Here is a 19,669-nt window from a genome sequence, read left to right as displayed (position 1 = left end):
CACTCTAATCAGGAAGACTCTTCTCCTAATGCATGATCTAACCTTGCCCTATGGCAATGAAATGCCATTGCCCTGAAGAAGGAAATAGAGGATGATTCCAGGAATTACCACCCTGTCAGTCACACCTCTCTGTGCTGGAAAGATCATGGAACAGATCCTCCTAGAAGCTCTGCTAAAGCACATGGAGGACAGGGAAGTGATTTGAAACAACCAGCATGGCTTCACAAAGGGAAAATCCTGTCTGACCACCTGTGGTGGACTGACCACATCAGTGGGTAAGGGAAGAGCTACACATGGCATTTATCTGGGCTTCTGTAATGTATTTGACCCAGTGCCCACACAACATTCTTCTCTTCAAACTGGAATGAAGACTTTGACAGGTGCACTGTCAGGTGCATTAGCAGTTGTTTGGATGGTCACATCCAGAGGACAGTGGTCAAAAGTCTTAAGTCCTGACGGATATCGGTGACCCGTGGTGGCCCTCAGGAGTCCATATTGAGACCAATGTTACTTAATAGCTTTGTTAATGAATCAGTGTTACTTAATATCTTAATTAATGACAGGAGGATCAGCAGGTTTGCAGGTGACACCAAGCACCCTCAGCAGGTTTGCAGGTGACACCAAGCTGCAGGTGCAGGTGACACCTCTAAAGGATGAGGCCATCCAGAGGGATCTGGACCAGCTCCAGAAGGGCCCCATGGGAATCTGCTGAGGTTTAACAAGGCCAGAGGCTGCACTTGGGTTGGGACAACCCCTGGGATCAATCCAGGCTGGGAAGAGCAGATGGAGCAGCCCTGGGAGAGCTGGACCTGCCCCAGCCCAGAGCCCCCCGTGCCCTGGGCTGAGTCCCAGCTGGGGATCAGGATTGGGATTGGGACTGGGATTGTGCCCCTGTGCCCCACAGGTGGGAGCCCACCTGCAGAGCTGCCCCAGCCCTGAGCCCAGCTCAGGGAGGAGCTGGAGCTGCTGCAGAGAGCCCAGAGGAGGCTCCAGGATGAGCAGAGGGATGGAGCAGCTCTGCTGGGAGGAAAGGCTGGCACAACATGGATTGTTAAGCCTGGAGAGACTTCAGGTGACCTAACCATGACCCTCCAGTACAGTAAAGGTGGTGCAAGACTGTTGACAAGAGCCTGGAGTGACAGGAAAAGGAACAGTGGGTTCAAAACTAGGGAAATTAGGGTTAGATTAGATCTTAGGAAAAAATTCTGCCCTGTGAGGGAGGTGATGCCCTGGCACAGGTTGCCCAGGAAAGCTGTCCTATCCCTGGAGGTGTTCAAGGCCAGACTTGACAGGCTTTGGAATAACCCCGGATAGTGGAAGGTGACCCTGCTCATGTCAGAGGGTTTGGAACAAAATACAAGGTCCTCTTCCAATCCAAACCACTTTATGACTCCCTTGTGTCCTGTCCCTCCATGCCCTGGAAATTGTCTCTCTCCAGGTTTCCTGGGGCTCCTCCAGGCCCTGCAAGGCCACCCTGAGCTCAGCCCAAAGCTTCTCCTGTGCAGGGGAACAATCCCAGCTGTGCCAGCCTTTCCTCCCAGCAGAGCTGCTCCATCCCTCTGCTCATCCTGGAGCCTCCTCTGGGCTCTCTGCAGCAGCTCCAGCTCCTCCTGTGCTGGGGCAGGGCTGGGGCAGCTCTGCAGGTGGGCTCTCACCTGAGCAGGGCAGATGGGCTGGATGTCCCTCCACCCACATTCAGTGGGGCAGCACATTCTAACAGGAGGCTGGGAATGTGCTTTCAAACTCCCAGCACTGCACATGGAAGATAAACAAAAATTTCCATTTTCCAAACAAATTACCAAAGTGGGGATTTATGCTACAAGACCTGAGCAGCCACTCTCCCCTGCTGTGTTTTAACCCCCCCCAGTGAGTCCAGTGTTGCTGTTGTGTTAGAAATGCCCTGGGTATTTACTGACCAAGTTACTCACTAGGGTCTAACAAGTTCAGGAAAAGAGCATTTATGTCCCCAATCCACAACCAAATTTAAGGCACTGCAGGAGGAACAGCTGCTGGGACAGGCAGGACTGCAGCCGCAAAGCTGCATGGTCCTCTGAGAGTGTTTGAGTGTTTGCTTCCACCAGTAAAGTAACAAAATCAGATGACTCTGGGGACAAGCAAATCACTGATGGGGAAGGGAAAGAGGGAGTCCGGGGTTTCCATCACCACCTTTTAATTCTGTACCTCACCTCCCTCTGGATTTAACCTTTGTTAGGTTCTTGCCCTTCTGGAGCCCTAGTGCCATGTTTTCAGGGGAAAGGCACTTTATGTTAAAGGCAATTTGCTGGGATTTCTGCTGAAATATGAGCTGTATGTTGGAGTCTGTTTACATGTTCCTTTCAATGACTGTATTTATACAGGCCAGGGCAGCAACACAGACCCTCCAATCAGAATCCGCGATCCCAAAGCTCACTATTTTCCAGTCTCCAAAATCTTGCAAAAGCATTTGGTACTTACACCACTGTTAAATGAATGTGACTTGGGATTCCACAACAAGTACACCAGATACATATTTACGGGATAAGCAACTTAGAAATAGTTTTTGCACCAACACTGCTGTGAATGCATTGAGTGAAGCAGAGTCAAATTTATGGACAAAATGTCCAGCCCACAGCTGGAGAACTGCGTTACTCAGTGGGTGAGCAACCAATGTTGGCAGTGACTGGGGCGACATGGGGCAGACACCAGTCACTAGTGGGGTTCTGCAGGGCTCCATTCTCCGCCCAGTTCACTAACAACCTGGACACAAGACTCAAAGGGATAATTAGTCTGCTGAGGACAATAAACGGGGAGGAGCTGTTGGTCCTCTTGAGGGCAGAGAAGCCCTGCAGAAAGACCTCAACAAATCACAGAGATTGGCAATCCCCATCCGTGGGGAGTTTAACAGGGGAGCTGCTGGACTGGGCAATCCTGGCTGTGGGAAGGGCCCTGGGGGTCCTGGTCCATGGCCAGCTGGAGCTGAGTACGCAGTGCCCTGGCAACCAGGAGGGACACGAGGTGGGGAAGGTCCCCCCGAGGTCCCTGGGGCAGCTCAGCCTGGAGCAGCCTGAGGTCAGAGCTCCCCGGGGCTGCAGCTCCTCCCGAGGGGCAGCGCAGGGACAGCTCCGAGCTCTGCTCTGGGCCAGGGACAGCACCAGGGAGCGCCTGGGGCTGGGCCAGGGCAGCTCAGGCTGGAACCAGGGAAAGGCTCTTCCCCAGAGGTGCTGGCACTGCCCAGGGAATGGGCACGGCCCCGAGGCTGCCAGAGCTGCAGGAGCCTTTGGCCAGCGCTGCCAGGGATGCCCAGGCTGGGGCTGGTGGGGGTCTGGCACTGGGGGATCCCTGGGGGTCCCTCCAGCTGAGGATATTCTGGGGTTCTATAAAATGAACTTTTCTGCAAAGATAATTAATTAGATTCAGATAATCAGATAATGCCTCTTGCCAACTCCTTTTTCGAGATGGACCGTGGGAACATTTGCCACAGGAAAGTTTATTAACTTCCAAGTTAACAACTCTCACTTCTTTATTACCATGTGACCTTGCCTCAGTCCTCCACGCAAGAGAAACAAAAAATAAAAATCACATCACCAAACAAACCCAACAAAAACCACCAACCTACCAAGAACCTATCCAAACCTCCCCATGTCAGCCTGAAGTGCTGCTCACAGAGCATAAATTAAAAACTTGAAAATGCTCAAAGTACACAAACCACTGAGCAAAAAGCCCCAGAGCAATCCCAAAATCCTGCCGCAGAATCTCTGCTTTTCTGTGCTGCCTCTGGAACTGTACTCACCCAGCACTGCAGCCACCTGTGTCTGAATTCCCAAAAATGGGAAATGCAGTAATTACAGCCTTCAGCAGCTCACCAACCCTCCACAGCCAGAAATTTTACAGCAAGGACCAATCCCACAAGAGGAAATACTCAGATGTGACTTTTTAGCCTTAAAAAATCTAGTAATTTACTGAAGATCTGAGACAGGCACATAAAAATCCCTTTGCAAGCCTGCAATATAAATATCTACACTTTAAAAAAAGAAAATAATCTTTTGACTGAACAGTAGTTCATCACAGATCTGTTTTGTAATAAATATTCTTTCAAAATAATCTTGAAAACCAACCCAAAGCAGAAACTGCTTCTATCAGCATCAGCTTTGGCATTAAGAAAACTTCAGTGACCCTGGAGTAGATATATATAAAATAATTCAGAATTTATAGAAATGTATATATACACATATGGAAAATATTTATCTCTTTCAGAACTGGAAAGAAAAAACTCCAACTTCTCCCCATAGCAATGCTTACATATAACCAGCTCAATTTTTAAATTATTTCTTTCTCTGGCCACTTCTGGATGTAAAATCAAGCAGAGAAAATATTTAACAATTCACAACAAACACACAACTTGCCAGAGGAGCAGCTCCAGGAAGCACATTTTCATCTCTATGAAATTGATTTGATTTTAGGCACAGTCACAGCCCTCTTACCAAGAACAGATTTGCCAGAGGGAGTTTTATTACCTGGGTTGCACTGCAGCTCTGTCCCGAGGGCTCCGGAGAGCACTTCCTCTATTTTCTGCACTATCTGATCACTCTGACAACTCCCAGCAGCTCCAGAGGCTTCGGAAGGCCCGGCTTGCTCAGCTGGGATCGTGTCACCATTGGGCTGGCCTTCCACATTTGCACTAACCAAAGGGGAAAAAAAAACAACAACAAAAAAATAATTTAAAAAATCAATTTAATACAAGCGGTTTTAAGCCCTTTTTCGAGCATTTTTTTATCGTTTACATACATTTATTATACCCGACTCTTCAGACCAGTATTCAAGCCTCCTGAAAAGGGCGTGCTCTTAGGGAAAATCTGCCTTTGGATTAATTCTCACTTATTTAGCCCCGACACTCTGCGACTGCTGAGGTTGAGACGCAAAGAAAAAAAAAAAACACATTCTGGAATGTGCCACATGCCCCGTGCTCGTACGACCTTATAGGGGTTTCCTCCACAAAATAAATACACATAATGCGCTCTCTTCCAGCTTTTCCTTGCTCTTTCCAAGGTTTTCCTTCTTTTACGAGAAAAAACTCGGCAAATTTAGCCGTAAATCAGACACACCATACAGGCGCCTGTCCCTACGGGAAGACAGCACCGAAACCGAGAAGAGAGCGAGTGGTCGCGTCCCACCACCGTTTTCTCCCGGCCCCCGGGCCGTGCGTCCCTCAGGGCGCCCGCACGGCCGCGACCCCCCCGGCCCCGCCATGTTGCCGCCGACACGACCCTCAGGCCGCGGCCCATCTCTTTCCGCCCCGCGCCCTTCCCCGCCGCTCCCCACCGCCCCGTTACCCGCCGTGCTGCTGCTGCTCCTCCTGGATCTCCCGGAATTTGCTGACCACAAAGGACCGAAGGATCTCCTCGATATTCGTCGCCATGACACCCCCCCCTTCCTTCCTGCCCCGACGCGAGGCCTCCAGTATCCCACAGCGCACCGCGGCCCCGGGCGCGCGCTGACGTCCTCGCTGTAAGCCCCGTCGCGATTGGCTGCGTCTTCTGTAAGCCCTCTCGCCATTGGCCGAGGCGGCGTGTGGCTGCGAACGGCCGCTCTAGCGCGGCGCATGGGCCATAGAGCAGCGGCGGGTTCCGCGGGGGGGGGGAGGAAGGTCTCGTGTCCCCTCAGCCGCCGCCGCCATGTTGTGGCGCTCCCGCCGCCCCCCCGCGCTCCGCGCCCGCCGCCGCCACCACCGGCAAAGCCGCCCCGAGCGTGTCCCCGTCCCCCGATGAAAGCACTAAACCAGTCCTCGGCGCTCCGCGCCCACACCGCCGCCTCGCCCAGACCCTTCCCCACACAGACACACCGCCCCGCCGCCGCCACTCGCGGCCCCTCTGGCGTCCCGTACGCCGCGTCCGAGCCCCCGCGGCCCCGCCGAGGGCAGGGAAAGCACCGCGGTGTCCACCACCGCCGGTCCCGTCCCCCGCGCTCCCGCACAGCCTTCCCCGGCGCCGCCGGAGTCCCCGCGGCGGCCGCTGCTTACCCGGCCGAGGCCATGGCGGGCTGAGGCGCGGCTGCGATCGGGAGAGATTCCATCGGTGCCCATGGAGCGGGGCCGAGCCCCGCGTGTGCTCCAGGCGGGCGGGCGGCGGCTCTCAGGGGGATCTGCCCGCACACGGGCGGTGCTGCTGCCGCTGCCGCTGCTGCATCACCACGGGGCCCTCAGCCCCGGCTCCATGCGAGAGGCGCCCGCCCGCGCTCCCTCCCTCCCCCTCCGCCCGGCGGTGACACGCACATGTGCTCCGGGGGCTGGCAGCGGGGCCGCGAAAATTAAAGGAACAAAGGGGGGGAACCGAAGGGAGGTGGGTAAATAAAGTGCGCCTTTTGCCCGCCTGGGAAGTCGGAGATTTTCTGGCGGTGGTGGAATGCACCGAAATGAGTTTGTCCAGAGTACAGCCGCATTAGGGACCCCTTCATTGCTGCCCCTGATGCTCTAATCAAATCAAAATTTAATCATATGGGTGTTCAAACAGGCTGTAAAAACGAAAAATCCTATCGAAGACTATCCCCCCCACCACAGTTTCTGTAGCAGTAACTTAGAGGAGTTAGTTGGCCTGAAATAAATTTAAAATACCTCCAAACCTGATCTAGTGAGTGGCATCCCCAAGTAAAACTGTTTAATTACTGCTAGGGTGTAAAAATTTTCACCGTCAATAGTTTCATAATCACTTGAAAGACCCCTTAAAAGCAGCATCATTCTTTACTGTCCTGCAGATGTGCCTTAATACTGACACTGGAGAAAAAAAAAAATCAATCACTGACTTGGATCAATTTGCTTACGTTTTTGTCATGCTTGCTTTATTCCACTTAAAATATAAAGTAGTTACACTTAAGAAGTCCTTTTACTTGTTCATGCCATGCACACATTAATATATATGTTAGATTTACTGGTAGAACACAATGTAATTTTTGATATCAAAATAAAGACTGAAAATGTTTCAGTTGAACAATTTCAGATATATTTAGGTTCAGCTGATGCAAATGGCCTTGTCTCAACCAGGCATGTCAAAAACATGAAAAAAGGTGCCCCAAAAAGGCCAGAGAAGGACTTTAGTGTGTGCTGAATGTTTCCCTCTGACTCCACAGAAGAAAACAAATGTGATAATTACAGAAAGTCATTCCTCGTACACATGAGGATCCACAGCCCTACCGGAAAATAATTGTTCTTGCTCTCTCCATCTCTGCTTGCTGAATAAACTCCCTTTATTTAAACACTTTTATTCAGTTTCACTGTCAAATGGTTTTCAGATTAATTAAATATTTTACTTTCATCAAGACCAGTGATTGTTGCTGGTACTGCTCAGTTAGTAACATTAGTATGACATTAGTATGACATTACTAATAGTAGTTCTGCTACTATCATCAATACTACTTAGAGCATTTATTCGTGCAACTCTTCCCTTTCAAAGCAGGAGTCTGGTCTGGGGTGTGCTTAAATATGCAAAAAATAACATTAAACCTTATTTCCTAAGATATTTTACAAAAACCAGTGATGTTCTCACATTATAGCTCTTGAAGGGAGAAAAACTGTGGATCAAATCTTGTTTTAATTAACAATTGTCCCTATTGGAGACAAAATGAGTACACAGAAGCTCGGTAAGTTCAAAAGAGAAAAAGCGCTAGTTTTATTCAAACATGTGGTATTTATAGAATTCCAAAGGTGACTGTTTTGGATTGGAGGATGGAATTACTACCTTTCCAACCACACTGGTCTAAAGATCAATCAGTCATTTCTCTCCACCCACAAATACATAAACTATTCTATTTATGCATGAAATTGTGTAGGAACTTCAACTCTCAAATATGTAAACATTATCAGAAGGCTAAAGAAGTTTTATGAGAACTTTAAAACTTTCAAAAAAGAAAACACTTTTAAAAATCAGGGCAAGAAACAGTATTGTAGCACAACTGTAATGCTAAATTAGACTAAACGTTGCCCAATACTCTTTGGTTTCATAAAGCAAGAAGTTCAAATGTGGGACAAACTGAGTTGCTCCTATGTGGTATTTCAAGGGATGTAGAGATAAAATCCACCTTTGCACAGCCCTCACAGACCGCCCCCCTCAGCCCCTGAGGCGATGGATAAAGTAAAAACAACCTACGCATCCCTAAGGTCTTTCGGTCTCCTCTCTCCCTTCCCCACCCGCCCTAGACTTGCGGGATGTCTGTGCTAAAGGAAACTCGGATACCCCCATCGAGACATAGCCCACAGATTTCCGTCGCTCCTCCCTGCGCGGTGCTCGCTTTGCGGTATTTCCGGAAGATTTTCTCCCACCCTCGAGTCCTCTCTGGAGCACAGTAAGTCACCGAGCCGCGCTGCCGGCGGCCGCGGCTCGCTCGGGTGTGCGGCTGCCGGTGTCCCGGAGCTCCCGGTGTCCCGGCGCTGCCGCTGCCCCCGCCGGGCTCGGGGCGCGGGGGGCGGCCCGCGGCCGTGTGCGCCTATCCGCAAAATGGCGGGGCGCTCCCTCCTCACGGGGCATCCCCGCTCTTCAGGGCAGATTCCCTCACGGCACCCCCCTCACGGCATCCCTGTCATGGCTTGGCCCTCACAGCATAATCCCCACAGCAGTTCCCTCAGGGCATGGCCCTCACAGCACCTCCTTCATGGCAAATGCCCTCACGGCTTGACCCTCACTGCAGCCCCCTCATGGCACCCCGCTCGTGGCATCCTTTTCATGGCTTGGCCCTCATGGCAGTTTCCTCATGGCTTAGCCCCTACAGCAGTTCCCTCAGTGCATGGCCCTCACGGCAGCTCCCTCATGGCACCCCGCTCGTGGCATCCTTTTCATGGCTTGGCCCTCACGGCAGCCCCCTCATGGCACCCCCCTCATGGCATCCCACGCATGTCTGTTCCTTCATGGCTTGGCCCTCACAGCATAATCCCTACAGCAGTTCCCTCAGTGCATGGCCCTCGCGGCATCTCCTTCATGGCAAATGCCCTCACGGCTTGACCCTCACGGCAGCTCCCTCATGGCACCCCCCTCATGGCATCCTTTTCATGGCTTGGCCCTCACGGCAGCCCCTTCATGGCGCCCCCCTCGTAACATCCCACTCATGTGTGTTCCTTCATGGCTTGGCTCTCACAGCACAATCCCCACAGCAGTTCCCTCAGGGCATGGCCCTCACGGCATCTCCTTAATAGCAAATGCCCTCACGTCTTGACCCTCACGGCAGCCCCCTCATGGCACCCCCCTCATGGCATCCTTTTCATGGCTTGGCCCTCACGGCAGCCCCCTCATGGCTCCCCCCTCATAACATCCCACTCATGTCTGTTCCTTCATGGCTTGGCTCTCACAGCACAATCCCCACAGCACTTCCCTCGGGGCATGGCCCTCACAGCATCTCCTTAATGGCAAATGCCCTCACGGCAGCCCCCTCATGGCACCCCCCTCGTGGCATCCTTTTCATGGCTTGGCCCTCGCGGCAGCCCCCTCATGGCGCCCCCCTCATAACATCCCACTCATGTCTGTTCCTTCATGGCTTGGCTCTCACAGCACAGTCTCCGCAGCAGTTCCCTCAGGGCATGGCCCTCACAGCATCTCCTTAATGGCAAATGCCCTCACGCCTTGACCCTCACGGCAGCCCCCTCATGGCATCCTTTTCATAGCTTGGCCCTCATGGCAGTTTCCTCATGGCTTAGCCCCTACAACAGTTCCCTCAGGGCATGGCCCTCACGGCTTGACCCTCACATCAGCCCCCTCATGGCACCCCCCTCATGGCATCCTTTTCATGGCTTGGCCCTCATGGCAACCCCCTCATGGCGTCCCCCTCATAACATCCCACTCACGTCTGTTCCTTCATGGCTTGGCTCTCACAGCATAATCCCCACAGCAGTTCCCTCAGGGCATGGCCCTCACAGCACCTCCTTCATGGCAAATGCCGTCACGGCTTGACCCTCATGGCAGCCCCCTCATGGCACCCCTCTCATGGCATCCTTTTCATGGCTTGGCCCTCACAACATAGCCCCCACAGCAATTCCCTCAGGGCATGGCCCTCACGGCATCCCCTTCATGGCACATCCTCTCCTGGCATGGCCCTCATGGCTTGGCCTTGTGAGAAATGATACTCGCTTTCAAAAAATTAAAACTTTATCAAAATACAACAGAAGACTGAATAGAAAAAATATTACGGCACCAGGAGCAAAGGATTTTTTTCCGCGCCACGTGCTTTGAACCCTTTGGCCCCTCCCAAAGTTCTGCCCATCCCCTCCTCCTTCACTGTCCAGTGGTGGAAATCACTTTCCTGACATCTCGATTGGAGACCAGGTAACTGCCACAGTAACAATCCCACCCTCCCAAATTTCCCAAACTCCCCTGATAACAGCACAAGGGGTGGTAGAACATAGCTATAAATCTATAAAACTTCCCCTAACAAATATACATGATATTTACATTTTAATTGTGAGAGTCAACTGTGACATTACTCATCTCTCACAGCCCTCACAGCAATCCCGTCACAGCCTGGCTTTCACGGCCAAAGTGGTGAAATATTTGCTTGAAGTAAATATTAAACTTAGAACGTCTCTGCTTTTGGACTTTGATTCACTTGAATTCTTTCCCAGCTGTTTGCAAAGTTGGGGGCTTACCAACTTTTTAAGCATTTAAAAAAAATATCCAGTAGATATTGGAATTAATGAGCAGAGTTAATACTTATGCCACAATTTTGGGTATATAGCTGAAAGGATAACACAGAAAGTGCATTTCAAGGGTATTTTTCATGATACAAAACGCTTGCAGCATCCTACATCGCTTGAGGTGTCAAATTTAATACCGTGGGGGTGGTTGTAAAAGTTTATGATCCTATTTCTTTTTAGCAGCAAAACTTGATGGAATGTTTTGCCTAGAAAAATGCCAAATCCAGCTGTTTGGAGGATCATACCTGGACACAGGTATGTCTGGGGCCTGTCTTGCAGAGCTTCAGCTTAGGCCATGAAAGACACATATAATAATGCCTTTTTTTCTTTTATTTTGTTTTCTACACTACACTGAATGGCAGGAGGTGAAACGAGATGATCTTTAAGTTCCCTTCCAACCCAAACCTTTCATGATTCTATATGACCAGGTGAGAGCCAGGAATTTGTCCTAAATAAAACACATGAGTTAAGCAAGCTTATTTAATCCAAAGCTCTAACTACAAATCATAATTGCCACAAGATTCTGGAGGCCTCCAACCTACTTAAGCAGCTCTTCATGTGTTGAAGGCTGAGGAAATGAAAAATTTTCTAAGGCTGTGTTTTTTTCTTTCAGGATGAGCCTAATCCTTCCCCAGCCTAAACCTGCAGTTCCCTTGTGGGATTCTGGCCATTTTGCAGGTTTGGTTGCTATGGCTGTTTTTTGTTGTGCCTCAGAGCTGCCCGTACACTTGGCTTGGCGGTGAGCTGCACAGGAAAAAAATGCAGAGAGAGGTGGATGTCTTGCCTCCCTGGTTCCCTGGTGTGTCTCTGCCTGGGACCAAGGACAGGCTGGGGCAGAAAGTGGGAATGGGAATGCAAACTTGCAACCACCTGTTGGAATCCAGCACATCCCTCTGGCTGCCCCGGCTGTCTCAAGACCCTGGCAGGGATCTCAGAGACCCTGGCATGAAGTCAAAAACACCTGTGGCTTCGATTTTGGCCTGTGGAGAAGGCTGTCAATTTTGTATGAGGAATTACAAGCCACAAAGGTTTGAGCAGTGTGATATTTGAACTCACACAGGGTGGAAAAGTAGAATTTTGGGATTTTTAGGATGGGGTTCAAGGGGGTACAAAATGGAGGAATTTGGGCATGTCTGACCATCTTCTTCTTTTTGTCCTCCATGACTTGCTGTGATAGTGACACTTTTCTATTGGTTTAAGGTAGAGACACACTGTCTGACATAGATTTTAGGTATTGGTACAGGAACTGCCAACATGGTACACGTAGTTTTGAGAATATAAGGTGGGAGCCACCCGAGGCTCGAGGGCAGACTGCTATGGTGGACTTGCTAGCCAGAGCTTGGCAGGTCAGAGAAAGAATATTTAGATAAGAAGAAATAAACAACTTTGAATGCGCAATTGGACACATTTCAGGCTCCTTCTTTGGCTGCATAGGGCTAAGGAAGCGAAGACTCTTTACAATCTTGGGGTCACCCTGACCTTCTGGACCCCAAGAAATTAACAGCCACCCAGTGTGTCCTGGAACCTCGAGCCATCAGGATGACCCAAGGGCACAGCTGGCTTTGCTCTTTACCCTCCCTGGCTGTCTTGTGCTGCTGCTTCCCTTGTCTTCACTGGGGTGATCCTTCACCCCTCAGCTCACTAAGCTAGGAGTATTTCCTTTATATACCCATACAGACATATTTACTTTGCTGCACTGCTTACCATCGTGGTGTCAGCTTTTCAGCATTGTTTTCCTGATCCAAGTGACCGCACTCCCTTGGCACAGGCAGGAGGGAGAGGGAAGGAGAGCCTGCAGGGGGAGAGGTTGGTGGGACCAATGGGGAGCTGCCCCAGCAAGGGCAGCTCAGCCCCCAGTGCACCCGCAGTCGCTGAACCTGCAACTTGCACATCCCCAGCCTGAACGGGGGCCAGCAGCTGGCAGAGATCCCCTGGGAGGGGAAGGCTGGCTCGGAGCTCTCCTCCTGCGTGCCGAGCTCTGGGAGCACTCAGGATGGGCAGAGAGACTCAACCCGTGGGTTAATTTGGAGAGCACAAGAGCTGGGTTCAGCCCATGGGGGCTTGGGGGCCACACGGCCTGGCTGTGGGTGAGTTTGGGAGCTGAGCAAAGCATGGCAGGGTGGATCCTAGGAGGGAATTGAAGTTGGGAGGAGAAAGTTTCAAGTTTGAAGTTGAAGGAAGTTGGAGGAAGAAGTTGCAAGTTTTGGCTTCTTCTCCAATCCCTTCTTTTGATTCTTTTACTCCATAACAGCTCTATGAAAAAAACCCTGAAACTTATAAACAGCTCAGACTGCTAGAGTCAGAAACACACAGCCCTCTGTGGGAGCTACACAGCCTTCCTAATTTGGGCTTTTTCCTGTCTCCTGTGAGAATTTTTTTTTTTTTCCTTCTCCTGCCTAACTGCAAGAGGAAGAATGAACCTTGTCCTTTAGTCCAAAGCCAAGTGATGAGAGCTCCTCTCCAGGGCTGAGAGTTGTGGATTTGAACCTTCACAGAGACACTGGGCTTGGGTCTGTAGTGTTTGGGAAAGTGCTGGGCCATTCTTCAGACTCAGCTCTAAGAAGGGTAGGAGCTCATTGCCTCCCAGGGTGGTCTGGATTGGAAGGGACCTCAGAGCTCATCCAGTTCCAGCTCCTTGCTCTGTTGAGGGACACCCTTCGCTAGACCAGGTTGCTCCAAGCCCTGTCCTACCTGGCCCTGAATTAAGACACTCTGGCCCTGAATTAAGACACCCTGTCCAACCTGGCCCTGAATTAAGACACACGAAGGACTGTGTCATTGATCTAAAGAAACTTGGATGCCTGCATGAGTTCTCCTGAATCCCAGTGCTGGGAAAAAAAAAGAGCACAGAGGAAACCAACAGTACTGGAGCTTAATTAAAAAAAATGTATGTACTGTGTGAAGCAGTGAGCTTTGCTGTTTGTGCTGGAGTGCAGAGAGCTGATTGTAGTTGCACCTTTCCTGCTGTAGTTTGAGGTGAGCTGATAAAGTGCTGCCTTATTAAAATACTCCACCCAGCTGAGATTGAATATTTAGGTATCTTGCATCACACTTGAGAATAAATTGCTTAAGGAGTTTATGTTTTCTTACAGAGTTCTGTTCCTAAAGCAGACAAGGAGTGAGTGTAACCTCCAGGTGTGTGCGCAGGGTAAGTTTGGGAAGGTCAGTGGCTCCTGTCCCTGGGAAGGGACAGAGGAAGGGACAGCACCTGAGTAGCCTCGTGTCACTGCTCCCTGTGTTTGGAGCCTCCCTGTGCCCTGTGCAGGAATGGGGGTGGGGAGGGCTCTCAGGACTGTGGGGTTTGCCTCCCTCACTTGATTTTCTCTGCTCCACAGGCCCTGCTCACCAGGAAGAGTTCCCTGGTTTGTTGGAGAGCCCCAGCTGCCTTCCTGCAGTGAGGATAAAGGTCTCTGAGCTGATGCTTCTCCCTGCTGACTTTGTCCTGACATCCTCGTGGATAAGATCTGGGAATCTCCTCGTCTCCACTCTGTCCTTGCCTCATCTCCTCCTGAATACACAGAGTGATTAACTCATTTGTTCTTTCCTGTTTTCACTTCATATAAGGATCTAACAACAGACCCTCTTCTGAAATGTCCCTTATCTTCATTTTAAAACATACTTTAAAGAAACATCTCCTCCTTCTTTACCAAAGCAGACAATGGGTGCAGAAGGTAATGACATCCCACGGTTTGGGATATTTAAGGATTTCACACATTACTTCCAAAAATCCCGGGGGTGTGATAATCTTCAGAGAGTAAATATCTACCTTGTGAATGACTTTAGCTCTTTAGAGAAGAAATTTTTGACTGCTGAATTAGTGACAAAAATAAAAAGGAATGTCGCCTCTTGGGATGTTAATTTTTAAATTGAAGTCCTGTTGGGCAGCAGAGGGGCCCTGTGACATCTTTGAGTGTCAGTGTAAAATAAAACAGGGGCTGCCATGGCTACATCTGAGCCTCCAAAACTGGCACTGCCACCACAAGTTCTTCTCAAGCCACATTCCTAAATAAAAGTTGCTAGGATACCATAGTGGGATGCACAAATAACACTGAGCTTCAAAACAAATGTGTGAAACTTAATCTTCACTCACATTTTGATATAAAATGATTAAATATTATTTGACAGGAGCAGACATGGCTTGTTCTGTTTACCGCTCCCACAGAAAAATTTGTTCTGTATGTGATGAATTCTTTCATCTGACAGTAGTGCCAGGATGTGTTAGTTCAGGGAAGTAAAGGAGGTGACTCTTGGAGTGAGTTCCATCGTGGCGAGTCCCTTGAGGTGGCCACAGTGTTGCTGAGTCTTCAGGCTGTGCTGATCAGCAGTGTGGGCTTAGTGGAGTGTGAATTTCTTAAGGACCTTAAGAGGAAGGAGGTCAGGGCTGGATGGGAGATTGGGAATTAAGAATTCCTCCCTCGCAGGGTGGGCAGGGCCTGGCACAGGGTGCCCAGAGCAGCTGTGGCTGCCCTGGATCCCTGGCAGTGCCCAAGGCCAGGTTGGACACTGGGGCTGGAGCAGCCTGGGACAGTGGAAGGTGTCCCTGCCATGGCAGGGGTGGGATGGGATGAGATTTAAAGGTCTCTCCCAACCCAAAGCATTCCATGATAATTTGCATCATACCCCTTATTTACCATGCTCCTGATAACATAGACTAATTTTTATTTATTGCAAAAAGTGCAGATCCTGATTTTTAGATACAAAGAGAATGTTCATAAGCTGGTTAATGAACAGTTTTTAACTGAAAAAAAACCCAAACAAAAACCTGGAATGGACCAGAATTTATTGCTCTTTTTAGAAACAACAGGATGAGCTGCTCCTGTCCTCCAAAGCTTTAGCCTCTCACCACTAGAGCTTTGTAGAGAAGATTTTGTCCCCTGTTCCCAGCTGGAATTCCTTCCATTGGCTAGCTGCAGGGTCATCAGTGGGGTGGGAATGTTGGTGCAGGAACATTTTAACCAGGGGCTGCCAATGTTTGCTCTCTTTGTACCTCTGAGCTCCTGAGTCCTGCTCTCCTCAGCCTGGTACACATAGCACACAGTGAGTAGGGGCTCTCTTGGGTTTAAAATCATCCTGGTTTAAAGTTTTGATGTTTTTAAATTGATGTTTAAAAATTTATAAATTTTTTTACCATTTTAAAAGTTAAAAGTTTTGAATTTTTTTTTCCCCAGAAAATCATGTTGTGTATAGTTCAACTTATTACTGATAAAATTTGCATTAAAAAGTTGTGTTTTGTGGCCACTGGCTCTGGACACCACTGGCAATGCTCATTGAACTTCAAGGAGACAGCTGTCTGCTGTGTAATCAATGTTCTTCTACTTTACTATTATATTACTGTATTTATCTAATTCACCCCTTTTGCTGTATCCCTCATTCTTTTTCCTTCTTGCTTGAGTTTTAACATAAAAGAGTTGAGCATAATATGGTTTCCCAAACATCTATACAATAACTGATAATTATCAGGTTGTTTTTCTTTTAGCCTGGCCTGAGCTTTTTTATTGCAAATAATCATGGAGGTTTGTAACTAAAACATGTCTGTAACTTTGCAATATCTACATTTGACCCAATTCTGGATTAAAAACCTCTTGGTCTCCCCCAGCATGAAACTACCATTAAATATTAGCTCTGGCTTGTTTATTTGATAGCAAACAACTCAGTATTAATTTTCTGTAGTTTATCCTTTTATCCACATTTATTTTGACTTTATTCCGTTGGGATGTTTTGCCTAATGCAGATATTTTGCCTCACCAGGGTAGCTTTAGTCAAGTCAAGCTGTAGCAGCTGATGTGGGAGAAAGGCACATACATCCCTGCCTTATCTGAAAACCTGCCTTGGCTCATTTTTGCTGTTTCCTTAGAAATCCCCTGGATTTTGTTTGGTTTTTCCCCCTTTTCTAAGATACATTCTGTGTTGTCTTGCCCTCTTGCCCTCCTGCACAGGGGGCTCTGAGCTCAGCCGGGCACTGGCCACGGGCAGGTCAGTGACCGGCTGTGTGAAGCGGGTGACCCTGTTGTGTGTTGTGTGTGCTGGGACTACATCAGGGGCACTCGTGGCTCCTTTAGTCCTGAGCTCTTCTCTGGGCTCTGTTCCTCCCCCCAGCAGTGGGAGAATGGGAGCTGATCCCTACAGCCAGGCTGGGAGAGCTGGGAATGTTCAACCTGGAGAGGAGAAGCTCCAGGCAGAGCTCAGAGCCCTGCCAGGGCCTGGAGGGGCTCCAGGAGAGCTGCAGAGGGATTGGGGACAGGGATGGAGGGACAGGAGCCAGGGAATGGCTCCCAGTGCCAGAGGGCAGGGCTGGGTGGGAGATTGGGAATTGGGAATTGTTCCCTGGCAGGGTGGGCAGGGCTGGGATGGAATTCCCAGATTCCCCTGGATCCCTGGCAGTGCCCAAGGCCAGGCTGGACACTGGGGCTGGAGCAGCCTGGGACAGTGGGAGGTGTCGCTGTCCATGGTAGGCAGGGTTGGAATGGGATGAGCTTTAATGTCCCTCCCAACCCAACCCAAACTATTATTTTAGCTCCAAATAAGGACATACATAATTACTTTATAAATTATGTCCTTCCTTCCTTTCTTTACTGTTTTTGTGAATTCTAGTGGATTTTATCAGTGCAAGTGAACTCTTCCATCAGTAAATATGTGGAGAGTACACAGAGCAGTAAAATCTCAGGGGGCAGAGGCTTCCAGAGCTGCCCAGAGAACACGTTGTACTTTTGCTGTGAGCCCCACGTGCGTAAGCTGGATGTGCACACCCAGGTGATGACGTGGTCACCCATGCTGCTGTTCCCACTGGCCAGCAGAATGTCCGTGTGTTTTTCCTCCAAACCTCACTCAAATGGGAGAGTGGAGTGGATACCCCATTCTACCTTGTGTGAGTGAGCTCCTTTTTTATTTCCACCTGTTGCTGGCCTTGTAGTTGTTCTCTCCAAGGAAAGCCAGAGCTAGAAATTACTTCCTTGTCTCATTGCTTGGATGCTTTCCTTTCCATGAGGTGTTCAGAGCTTTTGAGTCATTGCCTCTAAAATCTCTTGAGTGGCCCCATCCAGCTCCAAACAGTTTGTGTTCATACAGTGGGTACATCAGAAGGGCTTTGACTTTTGCAGGCTTGGATTTTCCAAAGAATTGTTGCTCAGAAAGGCTGTGGACTCCCCATCCCTGTCCCAGGCCAGGTTGGACACTGGGGCTTGGAGCAGCCTGGGACAGTGGAAGGTGTCCCTGCCATGGTAGGGGTGGCACTGGATGGGTGTAAGGTCCCTTCCAACCCAAACCATCTTTTCTGTGAATCTCTAGGCTGCAAATCCCAGCCTGATCACTCAGCTGGGTTTTTTTCCTCTATCCCAGATTTCTGTATAAGTGGGAGCAGTTTCAAATCAGACCCAGGATGGTTTTTCTGAACGGGTTCCTGCCGTGCTCGGGGTCCGCTCAGCCTTGGAGGTTTAGTGTGTATCACTGATGAAGTTTAGTGTGTATCTGATGAATCTCTTGCCTTCCCCAGCTCATTCCAGCTGTTTTCCTTTGTCCTGCTTTCCCGCAGGGCCATGGCTGAGCGGGTGCTGGTGATCGGCAGCGGGGGCAGGGAGCACGCCCTGGCCTGGAAGTTGGCCCAGTCCCCACACGTCAAACACGTCTTTGTGGCTCCAGGAAACGCAGGCACAGCTGACAACGGGAAAATCTCCAATTCAGGTAAAACCAAAAAAAATACCAATTTTAAATTTGGTCATCCAACCAGGATGTTGCTGTGCTGAAATCACAGCTGGCAGTGTGAAAGCATAATGATGATAATGAAATAATGATGATGATGATTGTGGTGGTTTTAGTTTGAAATTGGGTGGAAATATTAATTTTTTTGTAGTGGTTTTGGTTCCCTCATGTAAGTATTTTTTAATTTTAAGATTTACTGGTTAATGTATATAACTACAATCCTATTAAAAATTTAAACAAAAAAAAAATCCTATACCCCCCTAAAAAAATCTCTATTCCCAAAAATAAAAATAATTTTAAAAATAAAACCTTTTACCTTTAACCAACTCATCTTTAAAGCAATGCCCCATAAATCAACATAACCCATAAACAAACTGATGATGGATAATGATGATGGATTACCATTTTTTAAGGTTTTGGGCATGTGAATAGATTTTAGATGCAGTTAAGTGTCGCTGTTGAGGCAGGGATGGGAATAAAATGACTCCAAGTTCAGAAGGCAAAGAATGAAACTTCATTAACAAGTAGTGTTCCTCTGTTATAACCAGGATCTCTAAGGTGAAATTGGTCTCAAAGTGAAAACCTTTCACACCATTGGTGCACTATGAATAGCACATGGTGGTAGAACATATCTATAAACAATATGAACAGAAAGAGAGATAATAATTGTTTATATTCCTCCCGGACTTTTTCCCAGGCTTAGCCTGGCAGAAATCTTTCTCTTTTTCTCTCTGACTGAACTGAGAATATCCATAGTTAAGAAGAAAAAAAAAAAAAGTGTCTGAACAAAGCCTTGTGTAAGGTGTGTAATTAATTTTATAAGATCTCAACTGTGAAGTCTCATTCTTTAGGTTTGGGTTTGGAGGATTCAGCCAGAGCTTTTCCTCTGGGAATCCAACTGAGGATAGTTGCTGTGTTTGCCATCTAAATTCCCTCTTGTGCTCTCAGAAGTGTGTTGAAACCCCATGAACCCCACAGCCTGTGACAAGAGCACTCTGTCACTGTGAGCATAAATTCATACCTTTGTCTTGGTGACCTTAATAAATCAAGGTTATTTTCAAATATTTCTCTGCCTGCTTGATTGGAGCTCTTAGTTTAACATATTAAGCTCTGACTGGCTGTAATTGAGACTTTTCATAGTTATTAGTTTTGAGAAATCAAGCTTCAGATGTTGCAAATTGAGCATCCAAAATTTGGAGCTGCTCTTCAAAAAAGCCTGGTCTGAGGTGCTGACACCCAGAGAACCAGTCTAGACCACAGAGACTGCTGTGTCCTTTACACAACTGATCCTGATTTAGGGGCTTTAACCTGCCTAAAACTTCAGTTTTC

The 19,669-nt window shown here is 48.8% G+C and overlaps 2 protein-coding genes across 20 annotated transcripts in view; one reads left to right on the top strand and one right to left on the bottom strand.

Annotated features, from left to right (window-relative positions):
• SON (SON DNA and RNA binding protein) overlaps positions 1-6,330 on the bottom strand; it is a 37,277-nt gene extending 30,947 nt beyond the window's left edge. The window contains exons 1-2 of one of the 4 annotated variants that reach the window (XR_012058398.1): positions 5,310-5,909; positions 4,494-4,657 (exon numbers count right to left, since the gene is read on the bottom strand). Coding sequence is in view for 3 of the 4 variants with exons in the window: in XM_030287316.4 (XP_030143176.4) it covers positions 4,494-4,657; positions 5,310-5,395 (250 nt within the window). In the remaining variant the exon portion in view is untranslated. Of the gene's footprint in view, positions 1-4,493; positions 4,658-5,309; positions 5,910-5,995 lie in introns of those variants that run through there. The other 3 variants (XM_030287305.4, XM_030287316.4, XM_030287311.4) reach the window with 3 other exon arrangements.
• A 1,754-nt stretch (positions 6,331-8,084) lies between these two features.
• The window catches only part of GART (phosphoribosylglycinamide formyltransferase, phosphoribosylglycinamide synthetase, phosphoribosylaminoimidazole synthetase), a 38,292-nt gene continuing 26,707 nt past the window's right edge, over positions 8,085-19,669 (top strand). The window contains exons 1-7 of one of the 16 annotated variants that reach the window (XM_072936082.1): positions 8,085-8,310; positions 10,826-10,900; positions 11,008-11,073; positions 11,259-11,323; positions 13,738-13,793; positions 13,981-15,682; positions 18,174-18,322. In XM_072936082.1, the coding sequence (XP_072792183.1) occupies positions 18,178-18,322 (145 nt within the window). In that variant the 5' untranslated portion in view covers positions 8,085-8,310; positions 10,826-10,900; positions 11,008-11,073; ... (2 more) ...; positions 13,981-15,682; positions 18,174-18,177. Of the gene's footprint in view, positions 8,311-10,261; positions 10,278-10,825; positions 10,901-11,007; positions 11,074-11,258; positions 11,324-12,594; positions 12,733-13,737; positions 13,794-13,980; positions 15,683-18,173; positions 18,323-19,669 lie in introns of those variants that run through there. The other 15 variants (XM_072936096.1, XM_072936112.1, XM_072936122.1 and 12 more) reach the window with 15 other exon arrangements.

The sequence above is a fragment of the Taeniopygia guttata genome, chromosome 1, assembly GCF_048771995.1.
Source record: "Taeniopygia guttata chromosome 1, bTaeGut7.mat, whole genome shotgun sequence".
Classification (NCBI taxonomy): domain Eukaryota; kingdom Metazoa; phylum Chordata; class Aves; order Passeriformes; family Estrildidae; genus Taeniopygia; species Taeniopygia guttata.
Note: the sequence above shows the minus strand (reverse complement) of the source record. Positions and strands in the feature narration are given on the sequence as shown.